At 34.7% G+C, this 19,305-nt stretch overlaps 3 protein-coding genes and 2 non-coding genes across 5 annotated transcripts in view; 1 reads left to right on the top strand and 4 right to left on the bottom strand.

Moving 5' to 3' along the window:
- Positions 1 to 3,868: 3,868 nt before the first annotated feature.
- Trnaa-agc lies at positions 3,869 to 3,941 on the bottom strand. Its single transcript has one exon. It is a non-coding gene; the product is annotated as a tRNA-Ala (tRNA).
- Positions 3,942 to 6,724: 2,783 nt separating this feature from the next.
- On the bottom strand, positions 6,725 to 10,532 carry LOC118741897 (shematrin-like protein 2). The gene is made up of 2 exons (XM_036473874.1): positions 10,450 to 10,532; positions 6,725 to 7,168 (listed from the first exon to the last, which is right to left on the bottom strand). The coding sequence occupies exons 1-2, from the start codon at positions 10,462 to 10,464 to the stop codon at positions 6,755 to 6,757; spliced, it is 429 nt and encodes a 142-aa protein (XP_036329767.1). The 5' UTR covers positions 10,465 to 10,532; the 3' UTR covers positions 6,725 to 6,754.
- Positions 10,533 to 12,611: 2,079 nt separating this feature from the next.
- LOC118743146 (acanthoscurrin-1-like) lies at positions 12,612 to 13,220 on the top strand. The gene is made up of 2 exons (XM_036475713.1): positions 12,612 to 12,623; positions 12,693 to 13,220. The coding sequence occupies exons 1-2, from the start codon at positions 12,612 to 12,614 to the stop codon at positions 13,218 to 13,220; spliced, it is 540 nt and encodes a 179-aa protein (XP_036331606.1).
- Positions 12,662 to 19,305, bottom strand: part of LOC118741833 (adenosine 3'-phospho 5'-phosphosulfate transporter 1) — a 128,792-nt gene continuing 122,148 nt past the window's right edge. Inside the window, exon 6 of the mRNA XM_036473822.1 lies at positions 12,662 to 13,264. The gene's annotated coding sequence lies outside the window, so the exon portion shown is untranslated. The remainder of the gene's footprint in view (positions 13,265 to 19,305) is intronic.
- On the bottom strand, positions 15,121 to 15,193 carry Trnaa-agc. Its single transcript has one exon. It is a non-coding gene; the product is annotated as a tRNA-Ala (tRNA).

Raw genomic sequence — 19,305 nt, 5'->3', positions numbered from 1 at the left:
TAGCCCCAACCAGCGATTGCCAGCGTTTGTCGTATTGACTGAGGTGCCTCGCTGCCGCTGCTCGATGAAGGATGTGAATGAATGAACCTACCGCACACAAGAGCATGCACCTACCTCATTATTATCATCTTGACATTTTTCGTACGTTTCTGAAATTACAATAGAAAAACGTGCGAAAATTTATTGGCACGTAGGCGTCGATCGTACCACTTACCCGCCGGGGTCGCTCATGCCAAACACTTGGTAAACGAGGGTTTAAAAAGTGTACCATGCGCAGCACCCTCTAGTTAGCCGCACTTTCAGCTCGCACGCCTTCACTGAAGTGGTAATAATGCAGGGGGGTGAGCCAACGGACCCATGCACTAACTATATATGAGGGTTTGGCGCCTCCTTATTTCTCTGCTCTCCTCGCTAGTTTTCTTGTTTTTGTTTTTGTGCCGCGTCTCACGTGATTTTTGTCACCTTCGTGGCCGTTAGTGAAGCAAAAACCCATAATTCATGCAAAAATGCGGGCAACGAAAGGTGCGAAAAAATAACACGCCAAAAAAAAAGCTCATCGCTGCGACGAATTTGTTGCCCATACACTCCACCTCATTTCATTTCTTTGCTGTAAAATGTTGCTTTCCTTTGACATCATCCGCCTGCCTGTGCCCGGGGTTCAGCCGCGATAATTCGTGTCAGTTGCGGAGTGTAATGTGCCAAATAAAATTAAGAGGCTACGCAGCCGGCGAAAAAGTCAACGTGTCCTCGCTGTGCGAAGGAGCGGAAATGGGTGTAAAAAAGCGTGTGAAGTTCGTAAGTACGTGTGTGCAGGTATGTACATATGTATGTAAGAATCGTAAATGTTCTATACATAAATAAAAAAGAAATATTTGGCGTAAAAAAGTTTAAAAGTTGGAATTTTAATAATGAAATATTGCTAGTACGTGCGAATTGTTGTTGGCGCCATAAGTGTTAAGTTTAAATAAATTACCAGTGGTGGAATGTGTAAAATGTATTAAGTGGCTACGGTGTAGCTTTTGCGATGCAGGGAGGAAAGTAATATTCTAGCACCGGAAATAAGGACTGCGTCGAATAAAATTGTCAGTCATACATATGGTGACCAGATTTCTGTGGGCGAAAATTCGAACATACAATTTTGTTTTTAGAATAAAAGGATATAACATCTTTTAATGCAGTTTTATTTAAAAAAAAGAGAAAAAACCTGAAAAATTATCGCAAAATGTATATATACATACACAAAATATATATACGGTGGCGAGAATATGTCAATAGGGCAGACACATTTTGGCAAGTTTTGGCTACTTTTCTTTGTTTAAACAAGTTTTATTCTTTTTTATGAAAATGTAGCTTACTATCTAAAACAAATTATGTAAATCAAAATTTCAAAACTTTGAATTTTAACAAATGCTGATACAAATTTTAAATATTTTAACAGTTTTTTTTTTCAAAGTGCAAGTTTGAATTAGCTTGGACTTACCGTTGATTTTTGAGAATTTTTTTGTTCGCGCGTTTTCTTCCATACAAAGTATGTTCGAAATTTTTTATTATATGGAGAAAATGAGCAATACCTTCCACAAAAAAATTCACGGTAAGTCATAGCTAGCTAAAATTTGCACTTTGAATGGGATACAAAGAAACCGCCTACCCGGAATGTTTCTAATAAATCTAATTAAAAAGCTAAAAATTTTGGTGAACCTTTCTCGAACTTAGCTAATTTTTGTACAACGTTTGAAATTTTGACTTGCATTGTCTTTGTTAAATAACGAGCTCCACTTTCATAAAAGATAATAAAAAATGTAATAATAATAATCGAAAGTTTATTAGCCAAAGAATATTAAAATGTCTCTTCCCTATTTACATCTTTGCCACTGTATCTATAGCTTATATTTTTCATATCCATGAATATTTTGAGGGAATTATATTTCACTAAACTCAAGTTAGAATCGCTTCATGAAAAAAAAAAACTGTAATGTTCCGCCAAAATCGATACGAATGGTCACCGTAGTTATACATAATTTTTCCCATATTTTATTATTGAAATAATCAAAATATTTTACATCATATGGGTGTTCTTTTGTGAAATGAAATAGTTATTTAATGCGAAAATGGCAAGGAAATAGGAATTGCGGGAAAATATATTTACAATATTTCAGAAGCAACAATATTGGTATGTAAAAAAACAATTACCTAATACTTTGTAATATCACTATAAACGGGAAATAAGCTAAGCTAAAGCCAAAAACGCGGTATGGTGAGAATAAGATTTCGCTGACGGCAGATGTCCGACTTGAAGAACTCCTTAAGGCGAGTTCTTTCCAAGCTGTTTACAATGTAGCCTTGCAAAAGTTGGTCATATTTAGAGAAAGTGTTGAGATGACTCCACCTCATTGCCCTGTAAGAAGCTGCGACAGTGAGAATCCGGTGTGATATTTAGTCTCACCGCATGAATAGCTATCGGACAATGTCCTGTCAATGCACTAACTAGAAGTTTGAGTTGCCACCAGTAAGACCGTGCAGTTGCAAGTGTTCTTAATTTGTCCAGCGTTCGCTAAGCTAGCACGATGCCCAACTCCTTGTTCTTTGACAATTGAGGTTACAGAGTTGTTTTACTCATAAGCAGAGTTACCATTTTGGTACATTTTTAAACGAGTTTTAGAACGAATTTGATATGAAAAAAAAAGTATGTGTGGCAGCAATGCTCAAATTATTTGATGGCTATTTCAAAATTAATCGATTTATTAGAACAAAGAACTCGATTCAATTAAATCAATGTTTGAAAGGCAATACTCGATCATTTGCTTAATCTTACCATCCCTGTACTGAGCTAAAAGTACATTGGTTTTTTCATGGCTAATACACCGATTGTAAAAATGTGATTTAAGTTGCACATTTGAAAACAAATTCGTATGTCTGGCTGTAGCTGAACGTGCGGAGGTGCTTGTTGTTATTTTTCCAGCAGGTTCGAGTACGAATTCCGTCAGCGCAACACATAATTTTTATTTTTTCTGTTTTTGGTTTTTAATAATTACGAAAAAGCATCTGTGAAGTGCGGAACCAAATAAAACGACGAAAATTGATTAAAGTTGAACATTTGAAGACACATTTTAAAAGCGGCTGTAGCTGAGTGTGCAGTTTCAGAAAATGCGGGCTCAAATCCCGCCAGAGGTAACGTATTAAAATCATAACATAAATTTGTGTTTTGTATCTCTGAACTATGTAAACGCATAAAAAGTGTGGTTAATATTACTAAATCATTGTTGAAAATATCAACCAAGGCATTGTTAACATTAACCAAAAATCACGTTGATTCCTTTTCAAGTTTGAATTTGATAATATTAACCAATTTTTGGTTGATTTTTTTTTTTCAGTGTACTCTTATCAAGGGAGAGACAAGTTTTCCACACCAGAAAATGCGTTGAAGTGCCAATAAAAATTAGAAAGGATTTTCTAAAAAGTTGTTTGAGTTTCAAATGTATCCAAAATAATGTGGCTTTGCCGAATGTGCCTTCAAATTAAAAAGGGCTGACAAATTTAGTTGAACCTACTTTGCATTACTTGAGCACTTCGCTAATCGAGCAGTGGACTGTGTGTGAACACCAACAAGCGATAGATAAATTGTAAATTTAATGGAGTCGATAAGTATCTGGCTGAACTTAATATCAGTAAATCAAATCTATAACTTCGTATAGGTACGTTCCTCAAAAGCGTATTAACTCGAAATTTTCGTTTTGTCAGAAAACGAAAAAACTATTTCTGAGCTCATGCAAACGGTTTACAAAACTACTAAAATAAATTATGAGTTAATGAAATTTAAATTTTTAGTGAAAAAAAAAATTAAAAATTAATAAAAAAATTAATCCCTCTCTGGAGATGCGGGGCATCGATCCCCGTACCTCTCACATGCTAAGCGAGCGCTCTACCATCTGAGCTACATCCCCATATAACGGAACCGTGGCTAACTGCGCTTTTCTCACTTATGCGCCAGTGGTAGGGTAGTTTTGTATATCAAATAGCAACAAAATGTGTACATAAGTACCTATTTATGTAAAAGAAAATTTAAATTTATTGAGAATCTTGAATTTATATATGTAAATAAAACTAGACCTACACAATTTATTTATAACGCTACTTGTCTGCCCAACAACTCTTAACAATGCGTATAGCACGCCAATAGCTGCTTGGTCACGAAGCAGACAGACAACTATTTAGCGATTCCGCACACGTTTGTTACCAACAACAACAATCAGTGATAAATTCACTAAAAACATATAAAAAAGTGAAATAAAATAAATATAAAGAATAACAGTATTATTGAAAATCGGGCGTAAGCTACGAAATAATATTGTGATGCCACTTAAGAGTAAATAAAACGCTTGAAGTGTGCGAATATAGTAAATGAGAATTGATTGAAAACGTCATTCAGGTGTAAAACTAATGATGAATGAAATGTTCAAGGGTAAGTAAGTGGTAAAACAGCAGTGGAGTGCAAATGTACTTGCGCACCAACTGCTTTACTCTCTTGCCGGAGTTTGTCAATGTTGTCCTCGACAAATTGCACTATTTTAAAAAATAAATTTTTGGCCAAAGCAAGTGCACAAAACGAATAGGGGGAGGAAATGCAAGTACAAACTCATAAAAGTATTTGTATTAATGCCTCAAACGAATGTGGATTCGCCTAGCGACATAATAATATGAATTACAAATAAATTCTTGCACTATTAATGTTAGAATAATTGAACACGAACGATCATTCGAATATTCGGCGGAGAACGATTATTCGAATAGCGCTATTCGAATTTTTCTATTCGAATATTGCCTCATTCGAATAGTTCGAATATTAGATTAATCAAATATCAAGAGCCCTCGTTGCCGTTGATAAAGAAAGGCTTTCTGCAAAATAGTCAACATAACGTTAAAGCGCATATACCCCGTGCGGGGCCACGGACAAAAGTTAGTAACAAATAAATGTTGCTTCTCCTTTCCATTACTTTTCTTTGTTTATTTAACTGTCTACTATATTTATCATTTTTTGCAGGCAAAAACGCTGTGAGTATTTTCTTTGCCCATAAGTCTATTATTATTATCATTATACGTATGCACATACATATGTAGATATTTGCAGTGTGCAAAAAAAAAAATTAACAGCTATCTGGGAGCAATATTAGTCTGTGGTCACTTCATGCACACACGGTACAAATGTAAGTAGGTATACAGCTACATATATGTCCATCCATTATCCTTCAGGGCATTTTTCCGGTCATCTTTGCTTTATTTGTTATTGCTGCTGTTAGATTTCGAGCGCATTTGTTATTTCTATTGCTACAGCTGTTATTTATGTACGAAATTATTGTTGCTGCACCCGCAACATATGTACATACATATATGTATGAGACAAATTACGGCTACATATGAATATTCGTACATACATACATGCCCACATTATTGTTATGCTCCTCATCACCCACCACCCCCACTCTGCCACAAACACTTATATCATTTTCGGTTATGATGAAATCAAAACATGCTTCCTCATGCAATAATTGCCCACACTTGGCACTTAGCAAAAAATCGCATAGGATGTACGTGTGCATGTATTCCCCACCTTACTTCCTCTCAGAGATTCCTTTATGTAGATTGCAGGCGCCAGATAAATTTGAAGACGAGCCGAGATGTATCATTCCTGTGAGATGAAATTTTACAGCAATTGTCAACAAAAAAAAAAAGTGATACCCAAGTGATTGAGTTGGTCAAGCGACAGCAGCTTCATACTGACCATCCATCCACCTCTCACTGATAAGGTTTGATATACGAGTATCATCGCCGTTCACGAAAATTCTTCTATGCATTTTACAAGTACGAGCACACTAGTTATGTAGCTAAAAAGTTTTGTACTTTACTGGTGCTTTTTTCCAATTAAAAATGAATTGTTTTCTTATGTCTTGTCTGTTCGGAAATGTTTATTTAGGACTCTGTTAGCTGGCACTCTCCATACGCTGGGTTTGGTGGCTGTGAAAGGTTATTTCAACCAGCTGTGAATTTACTCATTTGTAAGTGTGGCCACCCTACACCCTATTGCTGGCTTGCTGCTGACTTTGGCCTTGAGCTGGGCAATGGCTATTCCCATACATACATACATGTGTACATAGGTGAGCTGAAAGGTGTGCATTGCTTTGTTTCAATTGCAAGTTTTGCAAGAATTTCTACTTTAAGATAAAAGCTATAAAGAAGTTTGCAGTGTTCTTACCTCAATTGTTTACAGATGTTAATGGATGATAGTGGTGATGCCGGGCTCCTTAACGTACGTACATACGAGTAGTACTTGACTTTATAGCGAAATGATGATTGACGATGGTTGCAGGAGAGGCTCAGTGGAGAGAGTTGATAGACTATCAAACTTCTCGCATAGGCAAATACACCAAACCATTGTATAAGATGTGTGCAACTATTTTTGAAAAATATGTTTTGCCCGTTTTTTTTTTTTTTTTTTTGAAAAACAGATAATGATACTCCGAAATACGCTTTAATATTTTTTCAAGGTGCCTTTTAAGGTTCGAAAAAATGTGAACAAAATCAAAAAATTACCTTGACTTAAATGATTCTAGCGGCCCATTGGTGATATATTTAATTCAACAAACGACTAAATAAAAAAAAACAACAGCATTGAAGTATTTAAATAATGTATTTAACAAACAAAAATATAAAAATAAATAAAATACTCGTACAAAAAAATAAAAAACCTAAAAATTAAAATTTAACGCCGCCGCCCCCAGCCGCCAAATCCATGTTTGCCGAAACCTCCAAAACCACCCAATCCGCCTCCATAGCCGCCACCGAAACTACCTGATGATGCGGATGCGGTCGCAAAACTTTCTGCACCGCCATAGCCACCACTCCAACCGCCGCTGGGCCATATAGGTTCGGGCACTGAAATTGGTACCGGCACAGGCACTACTTTAGTGATGTGCACCGGATAGGGTTGTGGCACCGAAACTGGTACTGGCACCGGTACGGGCGCCACTTGATAGTTGTTTATGACACTACTGGTGGCATAGGCACCACTATAGCCGCCGCCGAAGCCACCAAAGCCGCCGAATTTTTTGAAATGTGCCTTTGCTGGTGTTGCTATTATGCCCAGGAAGAGCAGTGCGGCGAAGCTGGTGATTTTCTGCGGGGAAAAAATAGAGAAAACATGTTTAGAAAATTGTAAAAGCCTACAAAACACTGCAAATCTACACAACCTGCCTATCAGATTATCTGGTAATGTATTAATAAGTTTTCTTTTTATTCAGTTTACAATTTAATATTAAAGAGTAAAAATTTTTAACCGGGTAACCTCATAACCAGGAAGGCGTTAATACCTACATACATACCATATTTTAAAATAAATATGTAAGTAGCTTCTCTTAAATTACAAAAAATTTTGTGTCATTTGTAATTTTTGCCATTTAATGCCTGGTGGAAATCCAGCATTAAATTCGATAAATTTCTTCAAGAAAAAAGTAGGTAATGGCATATTTCATGTCGCGAAATTGCTACAAAACTGACAACCATCTTAAAAATACATAGGTTTAAGCAATTAGATTAACTTGGGTATAAAAGGTCCGCCTTTTTTAACAGTTATCTTTTTTCGCATTCGAATTTCCCTGAATTCATATCCAAATGTCCTTATTTTGTGGAATATTTTCTTTCTATAATTTTAAGTAATTAAAAAAAAAAAAAACAGATGCCTTTCGGTACGTTTATCTGGTGGGAGCCAAGTTAACTCCAAATCCCATCTGGTTAGATTGCAAAGTATACAAAAACTGAAAGCAGTTCGTACACTGGCGTCACTGAGCCGTACCAACGTCACTCTATGCTGGGTTCCCGGACATAGCAATATTGAAGGGAATGAGTCGGCTGATGATAAACTCATTCATATACACCTTACTATAAGAACCTACCGTAGCTATGCCTGCATACCTAATTTCAGGTTCATGTGACTTATGGTTCCGAAGTTATAGCTGATAAAAAGTTCCACGCCCACGCGATGTGCCACGCCCCTTTTATAAACTCATTCAAATACACCTTACGAAAAGCACCTACCGTAGCTATGCCTGCATACCAAATTTCAAGTTCGTGGGGCTTATGGTTCCCAAGTTATAGCTGATAAAAAATATCACGCCTATGGGAGGTGCCACACCCCCTTGTCGAATCCCAATTTTTTCTCCCCATTATAGGCCCAGGTGTCATGGAAATACTCTGTCAAAATTTTGTTCGATTCTGTCCGTCCGTTTAGGCTGCAACCTGGCACATATTTATATACATACATACATACTTCCACAAATATATAGTAGATATCTATCCTTCTCTTAGCGTGAAATAATGTTTGGGGATATCTCGGCCACAGGACCACCTATCGCGTAAGTTTTAAGTCCAAATATTTCTTCTTAATTGGCTAAATTGTATTCTAAATATGAGCCAAATCAGCAAGTAAATGCAATTTTTATGAATATCCCGACCCCAGCGCCACCTAGCTATGTTCCAAATATGAACGAAATCACTCCAGCCGTTTAGTAGTTTAGTGACATTCAATATACGGAAAACTCTATGAAATTGTGAAGTCATGACGTCTCAGAATTTTTCATTTTTCCGCAACAACAACAACAAAAAGCTTAAAATTTTTTTAAATCGAAAAACCTTCCACACAGAAGGTCCAAAAAAATACTTTTTACAGAATTGAAATCATTCAAAATACATATAGGAGTAAATAAACGAGCTAGGAAGATCTAACGCTTCAAAAGAAAGGAGTAAATAATGGCCAGTTTTTTCGCAGATTGGTCAATTTTTTGTCTCAAAAGCAAACTCAAAATAGGAATTGCTTAGAAAAGTTAACATAGAGAACCTAGACATCTGGATCTGGAGACAGAAATGGAAATGGAGAAGTCACACCTGGCGCAAAGAAGGCAGCAGTATTGCAAAGGTTATGGAATGGAACCCCCTAATCGGTAAAGGCAGGCCCCTGGCACTGCGCATGAAACATGGCGAAAAACAGTTGAGCGTGAGGCGAAGCAAATCGGATTAAGCTGGAAGGAAATTAAGGCGATTGTAAATGGCACGCAGGCGTAATGGATGTCCCGCTGGGGATTAGAGGACAAAGAAGAAGAATGAACCGTTAATTGTGCTTCATAAAATAGAGACATTACTCATTTCCGCTTAGTTCAGCAATTATAACAATCGCTCTTTGGTATGGAATAAAAGTATCTTAGGTTTGATAATATCTTTATCCGCTGTTTTTATCTCTCCTCTAACCGAAACTATAAACTTTACATTTTTTTCCCATATTTGATCTTAAAAATTGGGACACTCTTGCAGCAAATGTGCGATATATGTATATGTACATAGACTCCCCATACAAAAAAATCTGTACTGTGCTTCCATTGAAATTATAATATATATTTTATTTTAAGACGCCCACCAAAATATTTCGGAAACGTAAAGCATGAAACGTGAGCTGGACCAATTTGAAAATACCTCCAAAAATGGAGTTTTTTATGAATAAAAAAAGTTTCTTAGAGACTTTTTTTTTAATCTCCTCAAATGACAAAACGGTTTAAACTTAAAAAACTGCATACAAATATTTAAAAATCTTTTTAATGGAATCGTAATAATGAGATTTTTTATGCTGATTTTTTTACTTTTTTTCAAACATTGATGTACGAAAAACTTTAATAACTGAGCCAAAACTATTCTAATTTAGACTAGTATGGTCTCGGTAGAAAGGTATTTTTCCACTCCTTTTACTTCTGTGCAAAAAAGTCATCTGAACGAATTTTTTTCAAAAACTTCTTGAAGAAATTATTTTTATTCATAAAAACCTTCATTTTTGGAGGTATTTTCAAATCGTAAATCTTACTGTTTTTCCGAAATATTTTGGTGGACGTCTTTAAATGTAATAAATTTTGTAGTCCCACCGGAAAAACCGCAACTTTTTTTGGTGATGCAGTCTAATGTACATAGTAAATGAATAAATTCGATTCAAACAATTTAAATTAAAACTTTTTTCTCACTAACATTAATTAATTAAATTAAATAATTTTTTTTGAGTACAAATAAAATACACGGGCGTCACTTCTATGTATGTTGAATTTCATTTTATTTTTAAGTCGCACTTCGTCTGTGTAATTTAATGTAATCTCCACTAAAAACTAGCTTTTAGAATCAGAAGACATTTTTAATCACTTAAAAAATCGCTGGGAGACTTAAATTAGTTACATACTGTTTATTTGTTATTAACTTTTGCACATAATTAAAGTTTTTTAAATGTCTTGCATTCATCTCAATTTAAAAAAAAAAAAGTTTCAACTAAACCCACTACTCAGCTAATCAATCTTAAAAACCATTAAATGTGTAAGCACAGCACCACAAAAAAAAAACGAAACCCATCAACAACATTGAAGGTCAACTTACGAAATTTCCCATCATTACTTGAATCACAAAACTATTTCACGGTATACCAAAATTATAACTAAACAGCATATAAAATGCGTATGGATTTATATACAAGTAAGCCCAGATGCTGTGGTGACCCAGACGATCACTTCAGTAGCGCAGACATACAACGCATTAACAGGGAGGGGAATTCCGAAAAAAGGTGAATATAAAAAATTTCATGTTTTTAACAAAAACGTAAAAATCGTCAACAAAACTTAAACCTTTTGGTGGCTATTTTAAAAATAAGATTGAATAGTGGCGCGAATACTGTGAAGCGAAGAGCAAATGATTTCAAGGCATTTGCATTACAAGTATTTTAATTAAAAGAGATGATCAATAAATGGAGGTGGAAAAGAAATATGTATAAAATATATATGTATGTGTGTTTATAGATACTATATATCCACATTAGGGTGGTTCAGAAATTAAAGTCGAAATTTTAATGCTCCCACCCCCTAGGATTGATTTACACCGAAAAAATTATACCCCTTGTTTTTTTTTTGAAATCAAAACATATTTAAAGGTCACTCAAAGTTTCCATGTATTTTATATGGGAAAACTCCATTTTTCGTAGAAATGGCATAGAATTCTTGATAATCAATATTTTCCAATCAGAAATCTTTGTTTGTGTTCAAGAGACTTCCAGTGATAATATTCAATTGTTAGTTTTACCACTTTTCAGTACCGGCGATTTTTTATGGGTTGCATTTTTTGAGGTTTTTAAAGTCCTATAAATATTGCTAATATTAAAAACTGGTTAAATAAACAATTGTATATTAATAGATATTATTACCGAAAGTCTTCTGAATAGAAGCAAAATTATTCGATCGCAAAATATTGATTTTCAAGAATTCAATATCTACCATTTCTACACGGTAAACTTTGAGCGCTTTGAGCGACCTCTAAATGTTTTTTGATTTCGAAAAAAAAACCGAGGTGTAATATTTTTTGTCTAGATCAATCCTAGGTGGTAAAAGTATTAAAATTCCATCTTTACTTGTTTTTGGACCACCCTAATGCACATAGATACCTATATGTGGACCTTTAAATGTATGCGTATGGAGGTTAAATTTATGAAGATTAAATTTACAAGCACCTGCTTCGCGAGCTAACTCACGTGTAAGCCAGCGGAACCTATGCAAGTTGTATGTATGCACATTATGGTACATCACTCGCCATACAAAAAAAAGAAGAAAAATTGGTACTATTTTTCCATCGGAATCAAAAAAAATTATTATATGTACATATGTATATAAAAACTTCCTCCAAAATATTTCCGAAGAATATTAATTTGAGCTGTGCTCCAAAAATCATATTTAAAAATATTACAAAATGTCATCTCAGATGGGAGAAGACTTTAAGCTTAAAAGGGCTGCATAGAAATGTCTAATATTTTCTCAAAGGAATCGAAATAATTAGATTCTTCAAGGTATTCTCAAATCGGTCCAGCTCACGTAAATTTTAATATTTTTCCACAAATATTTTGTTGGAAGTCTTAAAATATAATAGATTTTATAATTCCGGTGGAAAACTCAACCTTTTTATTATTGTGGTACCCTAATGTACATACATACTTGCAGAACTTCTTGCTGGATAGTCGGCTCGGATCTGCAGCAGCGCTAATTTACATAAAGCTTTGTCTATTTTGAATCATTTTTTTATTAATAGTTTTTATTTTTTTGATTTTATTTCATATTTTTTTGTTAAATCAATAAAATCGCTCGAGTTTATTGGCCGCAAAGTTAAGTCAAAAAGCGTGTATCGTTAAACGATGAATGAAAGCGAAACGAGTCGACAATAAAATTTTAAACAAAAGTTCAAATGCCGAGTTTAAGGTCAGTAATGCAGTTAGAATTAGAATGAATATACAATTGATACTTTCTGCTTATGGAAATTTTATTAGCTTGCGAATATTCGCAAATCGCACCTGTTTTACTTCCCGTCTTGTCAAGAATGGATGTTTTCTTGTGAAATTTTTATTGCAAAATAATCCAATAGTTTTGGGTGCGTAGGTGCGATTTAAATGAAAACAACTAAAATTTTAGTATATAAACTTAGCAAGTACCTAAAGTCAAGCATAAACAGTTAACTAACTGAGAAGTATTCATTTCGTACAAGTAAAATAAAACGTAGTGAAGATGAGATCCTTTGTAAGTAGCAAAATTATATTCATAGATCCGGCCTAGTGTCATCTTCTTCCTTCCTCCTCGATTTTCCAGATCCTCACAACACTCCTGCTAACGCTCACATGCGCACCCTCTCGCGCCCAATTCAACTTGCCCTCATCAGCCGCTGGCAACAATCGTTTTCCCAGATATCCAGCACAAACGAACTCATTTGGTTCATCCAATCCGAATAGTATCGATGCTGGTTTTGCTGGTAGCCGCTATCCAGTGACACAATCACTTTCGTCGGGTTCTCCAGGCTCTGGCCTGGGTAATGCCGGACTTGGCGCTTCACCAGCTTCGTCTCAAGCAGGCAATCCAAATGCCCGTATTTTCGGTCTATTCGGTGGTGGCGGTCGTGGTGGTGGTCTCTTCAGCAATTTGCTGGGCGCTCTGACAGGCGGAAACCGTGGTCCCATTGGAGGCGGTGGTGGTGGTGGTGGTGGTGGTGGTGGCGCATATCCATATCCCGTGCCTGCGCCTTTTCCCGCATATCAATCATACGGGATACCTCCACCGTATGCAGGCGGTTTCGGTTATCCTGGTTTTGGTGGTGGTTTCGGTAATGGTTACTTTGGTTAGTAGCTGTTTTAAAGCTGCGAATTCAAGATGGGTGTTTCGGATTACTGTGGAAAATTAAAAGTATTAATATTTGTTGATTTTTTAGGTTTTTAAGGTATTTCGTTGTTATTTAATAAACAAAATGGTTTTGTATTTAACTTTACATTTTGTTTTCTTTTATTACACTGCGCAGAAGCTATCACTAAACAAATTCTTTATGTGACTTTGGATCAGTTAGTTCGAAATACTTGCAGAACTTCTTGCTGGATGGTCCTGTATCTGCGCATCTGGAAGATCACTTCTTCGATGACTTGCACTGTCTCATAGAAATAAGTGACTAAATCACGATACACATAAATATGGTTAAAGAAAACTTAGGATAAGGGTCTGGAGGTCTCTCTCCGACTTCCGAGAGAAATCTTCTAGAGAAGTCGGCTTAACCTAAAAAGCATCTTAGAAGTTTTCATAACTAAATATTTACACGCGGAGGTAAGAATATACTCTATGAGTGCCAGTAGGAGGCATGTCCTTCTAGACGGAGGTATCCGAGATTCTCATGATTGTACCTATTTGCTAAACCATTTATTTTTGGAACGAATTTCCGTTATACCTTGTCAAAATCGGTTTGAAGACAAGTCGGTTTCGCCGCTATGCCACCTTTAGTGCAATTTTTCGTGGAGCTCCTAAAGTTTCACCTCCGTTATCCCTTCCCCAAGCTGGTGCAAAAAGTCGAGCTAGACAATGTTATAAAGAATGGGAAATCGATTCCTGCCCTGCCTTGTCCCTACACCTTCTACAGAGAGAACCTAATTGTATATAACCATCTATGGAGTGTCGGTGAACGGACACAGAGTCCAGTTATAACGCCTGTAAGAATTCTTACTGCGGATGTTTAAACCAAAGCGCTCAAAGCGCTGTACATAAAGTCATGTGAAAAATAATAGAAATACGACATTTTTACCTGTTTTTGCCATTTTCAACCGACTTCCAAAAAAGGAGGAGGTTATCAGTTCGTCGGAATATATATATTTTTTTTATGTATATTACCGCATAACTTTGGACCACGATAATTCTTTTTGCATCGGAAAGGTAGTGTCTCAGAGGTGGTCCCATACTAATCTGGTTAAGATCCGATCAGTGGATCATCAGATATATATATATATATATATATATATTTTTTTTTTATATGAGAATTGAAGTCGGATTTTTTGCTAAAAATTATTTGTTCTTTTAATTGTTTAATCACTAGTATTTTTTTTAAATAAAATTACAGTTCATTATCTAACAAACCCCGTTTAGCTCCAAATTTCAAACTTTGTAGAAACATTCATCAAATTTTTACAACGACAATAAATTTTTATTAAGAGTTTTCGATCATTTTTTGCCGATGGTGATATTATTTTCTTGCATACAAAAAAAATTGTCGAACATACATACTTTGTGTGGAAGAAAATACAAAAAATATCTAAAACCAACGTAAATTCTTAGTCACATTAAACTTGCATTTACTTGCATACCTATAATTTTTCTAAAATTTTTAAATATAAAATTTGTATTTTTAATTAATAATTAAATGTTAACTTATATGATTTTGATGACTAACAAAAGAAAAATATTCAAAACTGGTCAAAGTGTCGCGTGCCTATTATTTTTCACCTGAATTCTGATTGTTTTCTTATTGCTGTTTTTGGCCAGTGCTTTCTATCAGACTAAAGTTCCATAAGTTGTAATCGGAAGTTGTTAAGCTGTTCTAAGCTTGACTAAAATGAAAAGCGCTTTTCGCAATTTTAATTTTTTTAGCTATGGCGTTCTTCCAGCGTATATTATTTGTTATTCATTTTGAAAAAATATGGAAAAGTTAAATAAAAACATTTGTAAAAAAAACTGTTAAAGAAAAAAATAAAAAGAAAAAAAATACAACTGGAGATGCGGGGCATCGATCCCCGTACCTCTCACATGCTAAGCGAGCGCTCTACCATCTGAGCTACATCCCCTGTGATATGTGGCTGTCCAATGCTGTCCTTAACATAGCAAGTTGCCGTGGCTTTAAAATATTCGGTAATACACAGTTTGAGAGCTATGACCTTCTAAGTGACATGATTGAATATCACTGTACTGCTCACGTCCATGTTCGCTGTATATTTCTAAAAATAGTATACTGCTAGCAATGTTCCCATTTTAGCGATTTTCTCCCTTTTTGCAATTAGCGGGCAATTTTTGGAATTGGTGAATATCCTCACTTTTAGCCATTAGTTAGTATCTCGACAAGCATACAAGCTTTTTTTAGTGCTTCGATTGATAATTATCCGTATATTTTACGTCTAGCAAAACCAAAGTTTGTAGGTACCTACTAAAGTGCGCTTTGTATGCTTAAAAATTCTTATAAGTGGGTACTAAAAAAAGTTCGGTAAATTGACCATATTTTATGTGGTTTTCAAAAGTTAAAAAATGGTAGATACGTGTCTTGTAGCAGTCATACGAAATTTCATTTTATATTTCAGTGAAATTAGTAAGAAAGGAAACGAGAAAACATAAAATTACTGGCGAAAAGTCGGTAGAAATTCCATCACCAACCCAGAAAGAAATTCGTCATGCAATTATTTACGGGGTTTGACTCAACTTAAGCCTGTGGAAATTTTTAATGATTTCCAAACTGCATGTCAAACGAACGTGTCATCTCTTATTTAAGAACCTTTGTATCTAAAAGCTGTGACAGACGGCAAAGCTTATGCATATAATCTGGCACACATATGCGCCTAATAATTTTACCCTTACAGACGGTAGTAATGCGGATAAACGAGCCGCAAGGTCGTGGGTTTGAGTCCCAGTAGAATGAGCCAGTAGAATTTTCATTTATTTTCTTTTCATTATTTTTTTATAGGTTCTATAAATTTTTTTTACGTTGATATCAGTTAGTTGTTGCTGGCTTTTTAATAAAATTCAACTCTAAAAATTTAAATTAACTAATAGTAAAATAAAAAATGTGATATATAAAATGAAGCAAATGAAAATAAAATAAAGTATAATGAAATATATAAATCAAATAAAATAAAAAATAAAAATAAAAATTTTCGCGATCGCTTCGACCGAGGATCGAACCTGACAGCTATGTACAGGCTCGCAGCCCTCAACCCTCACCACACGGTTACCGCGGATGGGAATCTCGCGTGGTTTGTTTGTTTACTTGTACAAAAGACAACAGCTGGCCGTTTTTGCCAGTTTTGTCATCGAAAATACACCGGATCCGAGTTAATTCCCAAAAATTTCTTGTATTTGTTCGGCTGCTTATGCGCATTTTAAAGAAGAAAATGCACGAGTCACAAGCAATTAAAAGCTCTTTATGCAAAATAACCGAGTCCGTTTGTCAACCGTATTAGATTCCAGACGGTACCAAGATGTTAAAATGATAACTCAAATTTTGGTTATGTATTACCAAGCTATGACAAAGCATCTGCGAAGTGCAGAATATATGCTTATTTGATCGAAAAAGCCGCCAAACACATATCTAAGTAAAGTAAACAAGCCTCCGCTGCATAATTTTTTCGTTAGTTTCGATCTATGCAGTTCTAAATTCGTCACCTTAGATATACATAAATTTCTAATGGAAAAACTGGAATAAAATAGTTTTTTAACAGTATCACATTTCGCTGATTTTGGACTGGTGGGGATCTGGTAACTATCGGACTGGTTCCGTTTTGACGATAAAGATCTAGTACGGAACTAGAAATTTGATTCACTAGTCCGCGGTTTCCCTGCAGGGGCATTTTCGCGGGCCCTTTAATAAACATACATGCACATGCATACATACAATTGTATATACATATATATACGAGTATGTACGCGCCATGAATCACCTACATCTCTACATACATATGTATTACTGACCTTGCCAACAATTTCGTGTTTTTACATTTATTTATCTTTATTATTGTTCTCTCTTGTATTGAATCTTTACTCAAATAATTTTAACGCTCGTTATAAATATCACACGTGATTGCCTAGCAACAAATAAATATATACATACATACATATTTGTTAATAAATTAAAAATTGAGCTAACAACTTATGCAAATGACTGTAAAACACCCATGGGAATATATGGATTATGCCCAATATAGTGTCCGTTAGTTAGATAAATGGGCATGTCGCGTATGCCTCCACCGAAAAGCGCGCCTATTTATATGTTTTGTCATCTGAGGGAACTTTTTTCTAGAAGTTCTTTAATAAACTATTTTTATTCATAAAGAACTCCATTTTTGGAGGTATTTTCAAAACGGTCCAGCTTAAACCTTAATATTTTTCCGAAATATTTTGGTGGACGTGTTAAAAAATATAATAAACTTTGTAATCCTGGCGGAAAAATCGCAGCTTTTTTTGGTGATGCAGTCTATTGTACATACATTTCATTTGAATAATTCAGTGAAAATAAACCATCTTAAAAGAAATGTCCAATCTTTTATACCCTTCAACAAAACTTTCTACAAAAATTAAGCCACAAAATTTCCATCTGAATGCGTTTGGTTTTTAAGTGATTACCTATCTACCTATCTAATACAATATTATTAGTTGTGCATATTTGTATTTACATATGTACATATCGCTACCTAAAGGTGAAAAGGTGCCAAGTCTACTTTTTTTCAAAATTTAGTTTTTGATGCAGAATGACATATTATGCAAAACTACATCGATTTTTCTTCTCTCCTAAACAATTTCATAACATGGACTTGGTACCTTTTCACCTTTAGGTAACGTTATATACATGCATATGTATATGTATTTATACGAAATTAAATAGTAAAAACGTAAGTACGCATGTACATATGCCCGCACATACGAGGGAAGTTCAATAAGTCGGTGACTGTGAATATAACGCGTAGCAAGTTTGAATGCAACACAGCGTTGCCATTGTAGTAATTTTTTCTAAAACGTTTCCGAAAAGTTATAGAAACGCATCGCTAGAGCGATCAGAGTGGTGTCAATTACCATCTGTTAGTCAGCTACTATCAATTATTGAAAAAACTGCGTCATTAAGTTTGTGTTTGTCAGACATTGGAAGCAGATAAAAATAGATTCCGTCCAAACCCCATAACTTTGGCTACGCCTGCTACCCCATAATTATAATTGAAAGTTTCCATAAAAAAATTGTTAAAAAAGCTATCAACTCATAACTGTTAAAACGTGCCATGAATTCGAATTCGTTGAATTAAACGGACTCAACGGCTTGCTTAGCAGATATTATTGAAAATATTAATCAGTTTTGAGTTCATTGCACATTTCTGAATAAGATATGCCTTTTTCGCGTAAAACATGACTTATCCGACCACTGTGTTTCGTAGAGTTATGATAAGCACTATATATACAGCGTAAAACAAATATGCCAAATGTCACCGACTTATGTATCTAAATGCCCTAGTAGCTTCTTAATTTAATTATAGCAAATTTGTTTGTCTCTCTTTAAAACATCGAAATAACTAAATAACTTTTTTGCTATTTTGCATTTTCTTATACATGCAAATTTTCTCTGTTTTTGGGCACTTTTTTGTTTCACTTCGTTGAGTTTACTTTTATTGCAGCGCCTATTCACCCATGTAAAAAAAATGTTGCTAAATAAATATGTATGCTAATAAAAAAAATTAGTGGAAAAATATTTACATATTCTCAAAAGTACATATTTATTTTGTTCTAAAACTAAATAAAATGTGTAATTCTTAAATCTCAGTATTGCGTGTATCTGCTCTACAGTCATTTATTTAATGCTTATTTCTTGTTTATAATCTTTAACTATGACTTCCTTTTCATAGATTATCATATTCTTGAAGCTCATAATAACTGTTAGTTTGTTTTTTTTATTTCTGCAAACTATTTAATTTTGATATTTCCACTTTGTTTTTAGTTTACACCGCAAGTCTTTGAACTTTTGCTTGCCGCTAAAAATAAGTAAGGTCATTCTAGGTTCGTTCAAATGTTTTATAAATACTGAAATGTTTGCTCTTTCGAATAAACCAATATATATAATTAAGTTACGTTATTTTTATTCAATGTTTTTTTAAAGAAATTACTATATGAACCGCTTTTTATCTACATAGGTCCACCCAAGACAAATTCA

The sequence above is a fragment of the Rhagoletis pomonella genome, unplaced genomic scaffold (genome assembly GCF_013731165.1).
Source record: "Rhagoletis pomonella isolate Grant_MI unplaced genomic scaffold, Rhpom_1.0 Rhpom_scaffold_00001, whole genome shotgun sequence".
In the NCBI taxonomy this organism is placed as follows: domain Eukaryota; kingdom Metazoa; phylum Arthropoda; class Insecta; order Diptera; family Tephritidae; genus Rhagoletis; species Rhagoletis pomonella.
The sequence above is the reverse complement of the archived record's forward strand: the minus strand, read 5'-3'. Positions and strand labels throughout refer to the sequence as shown.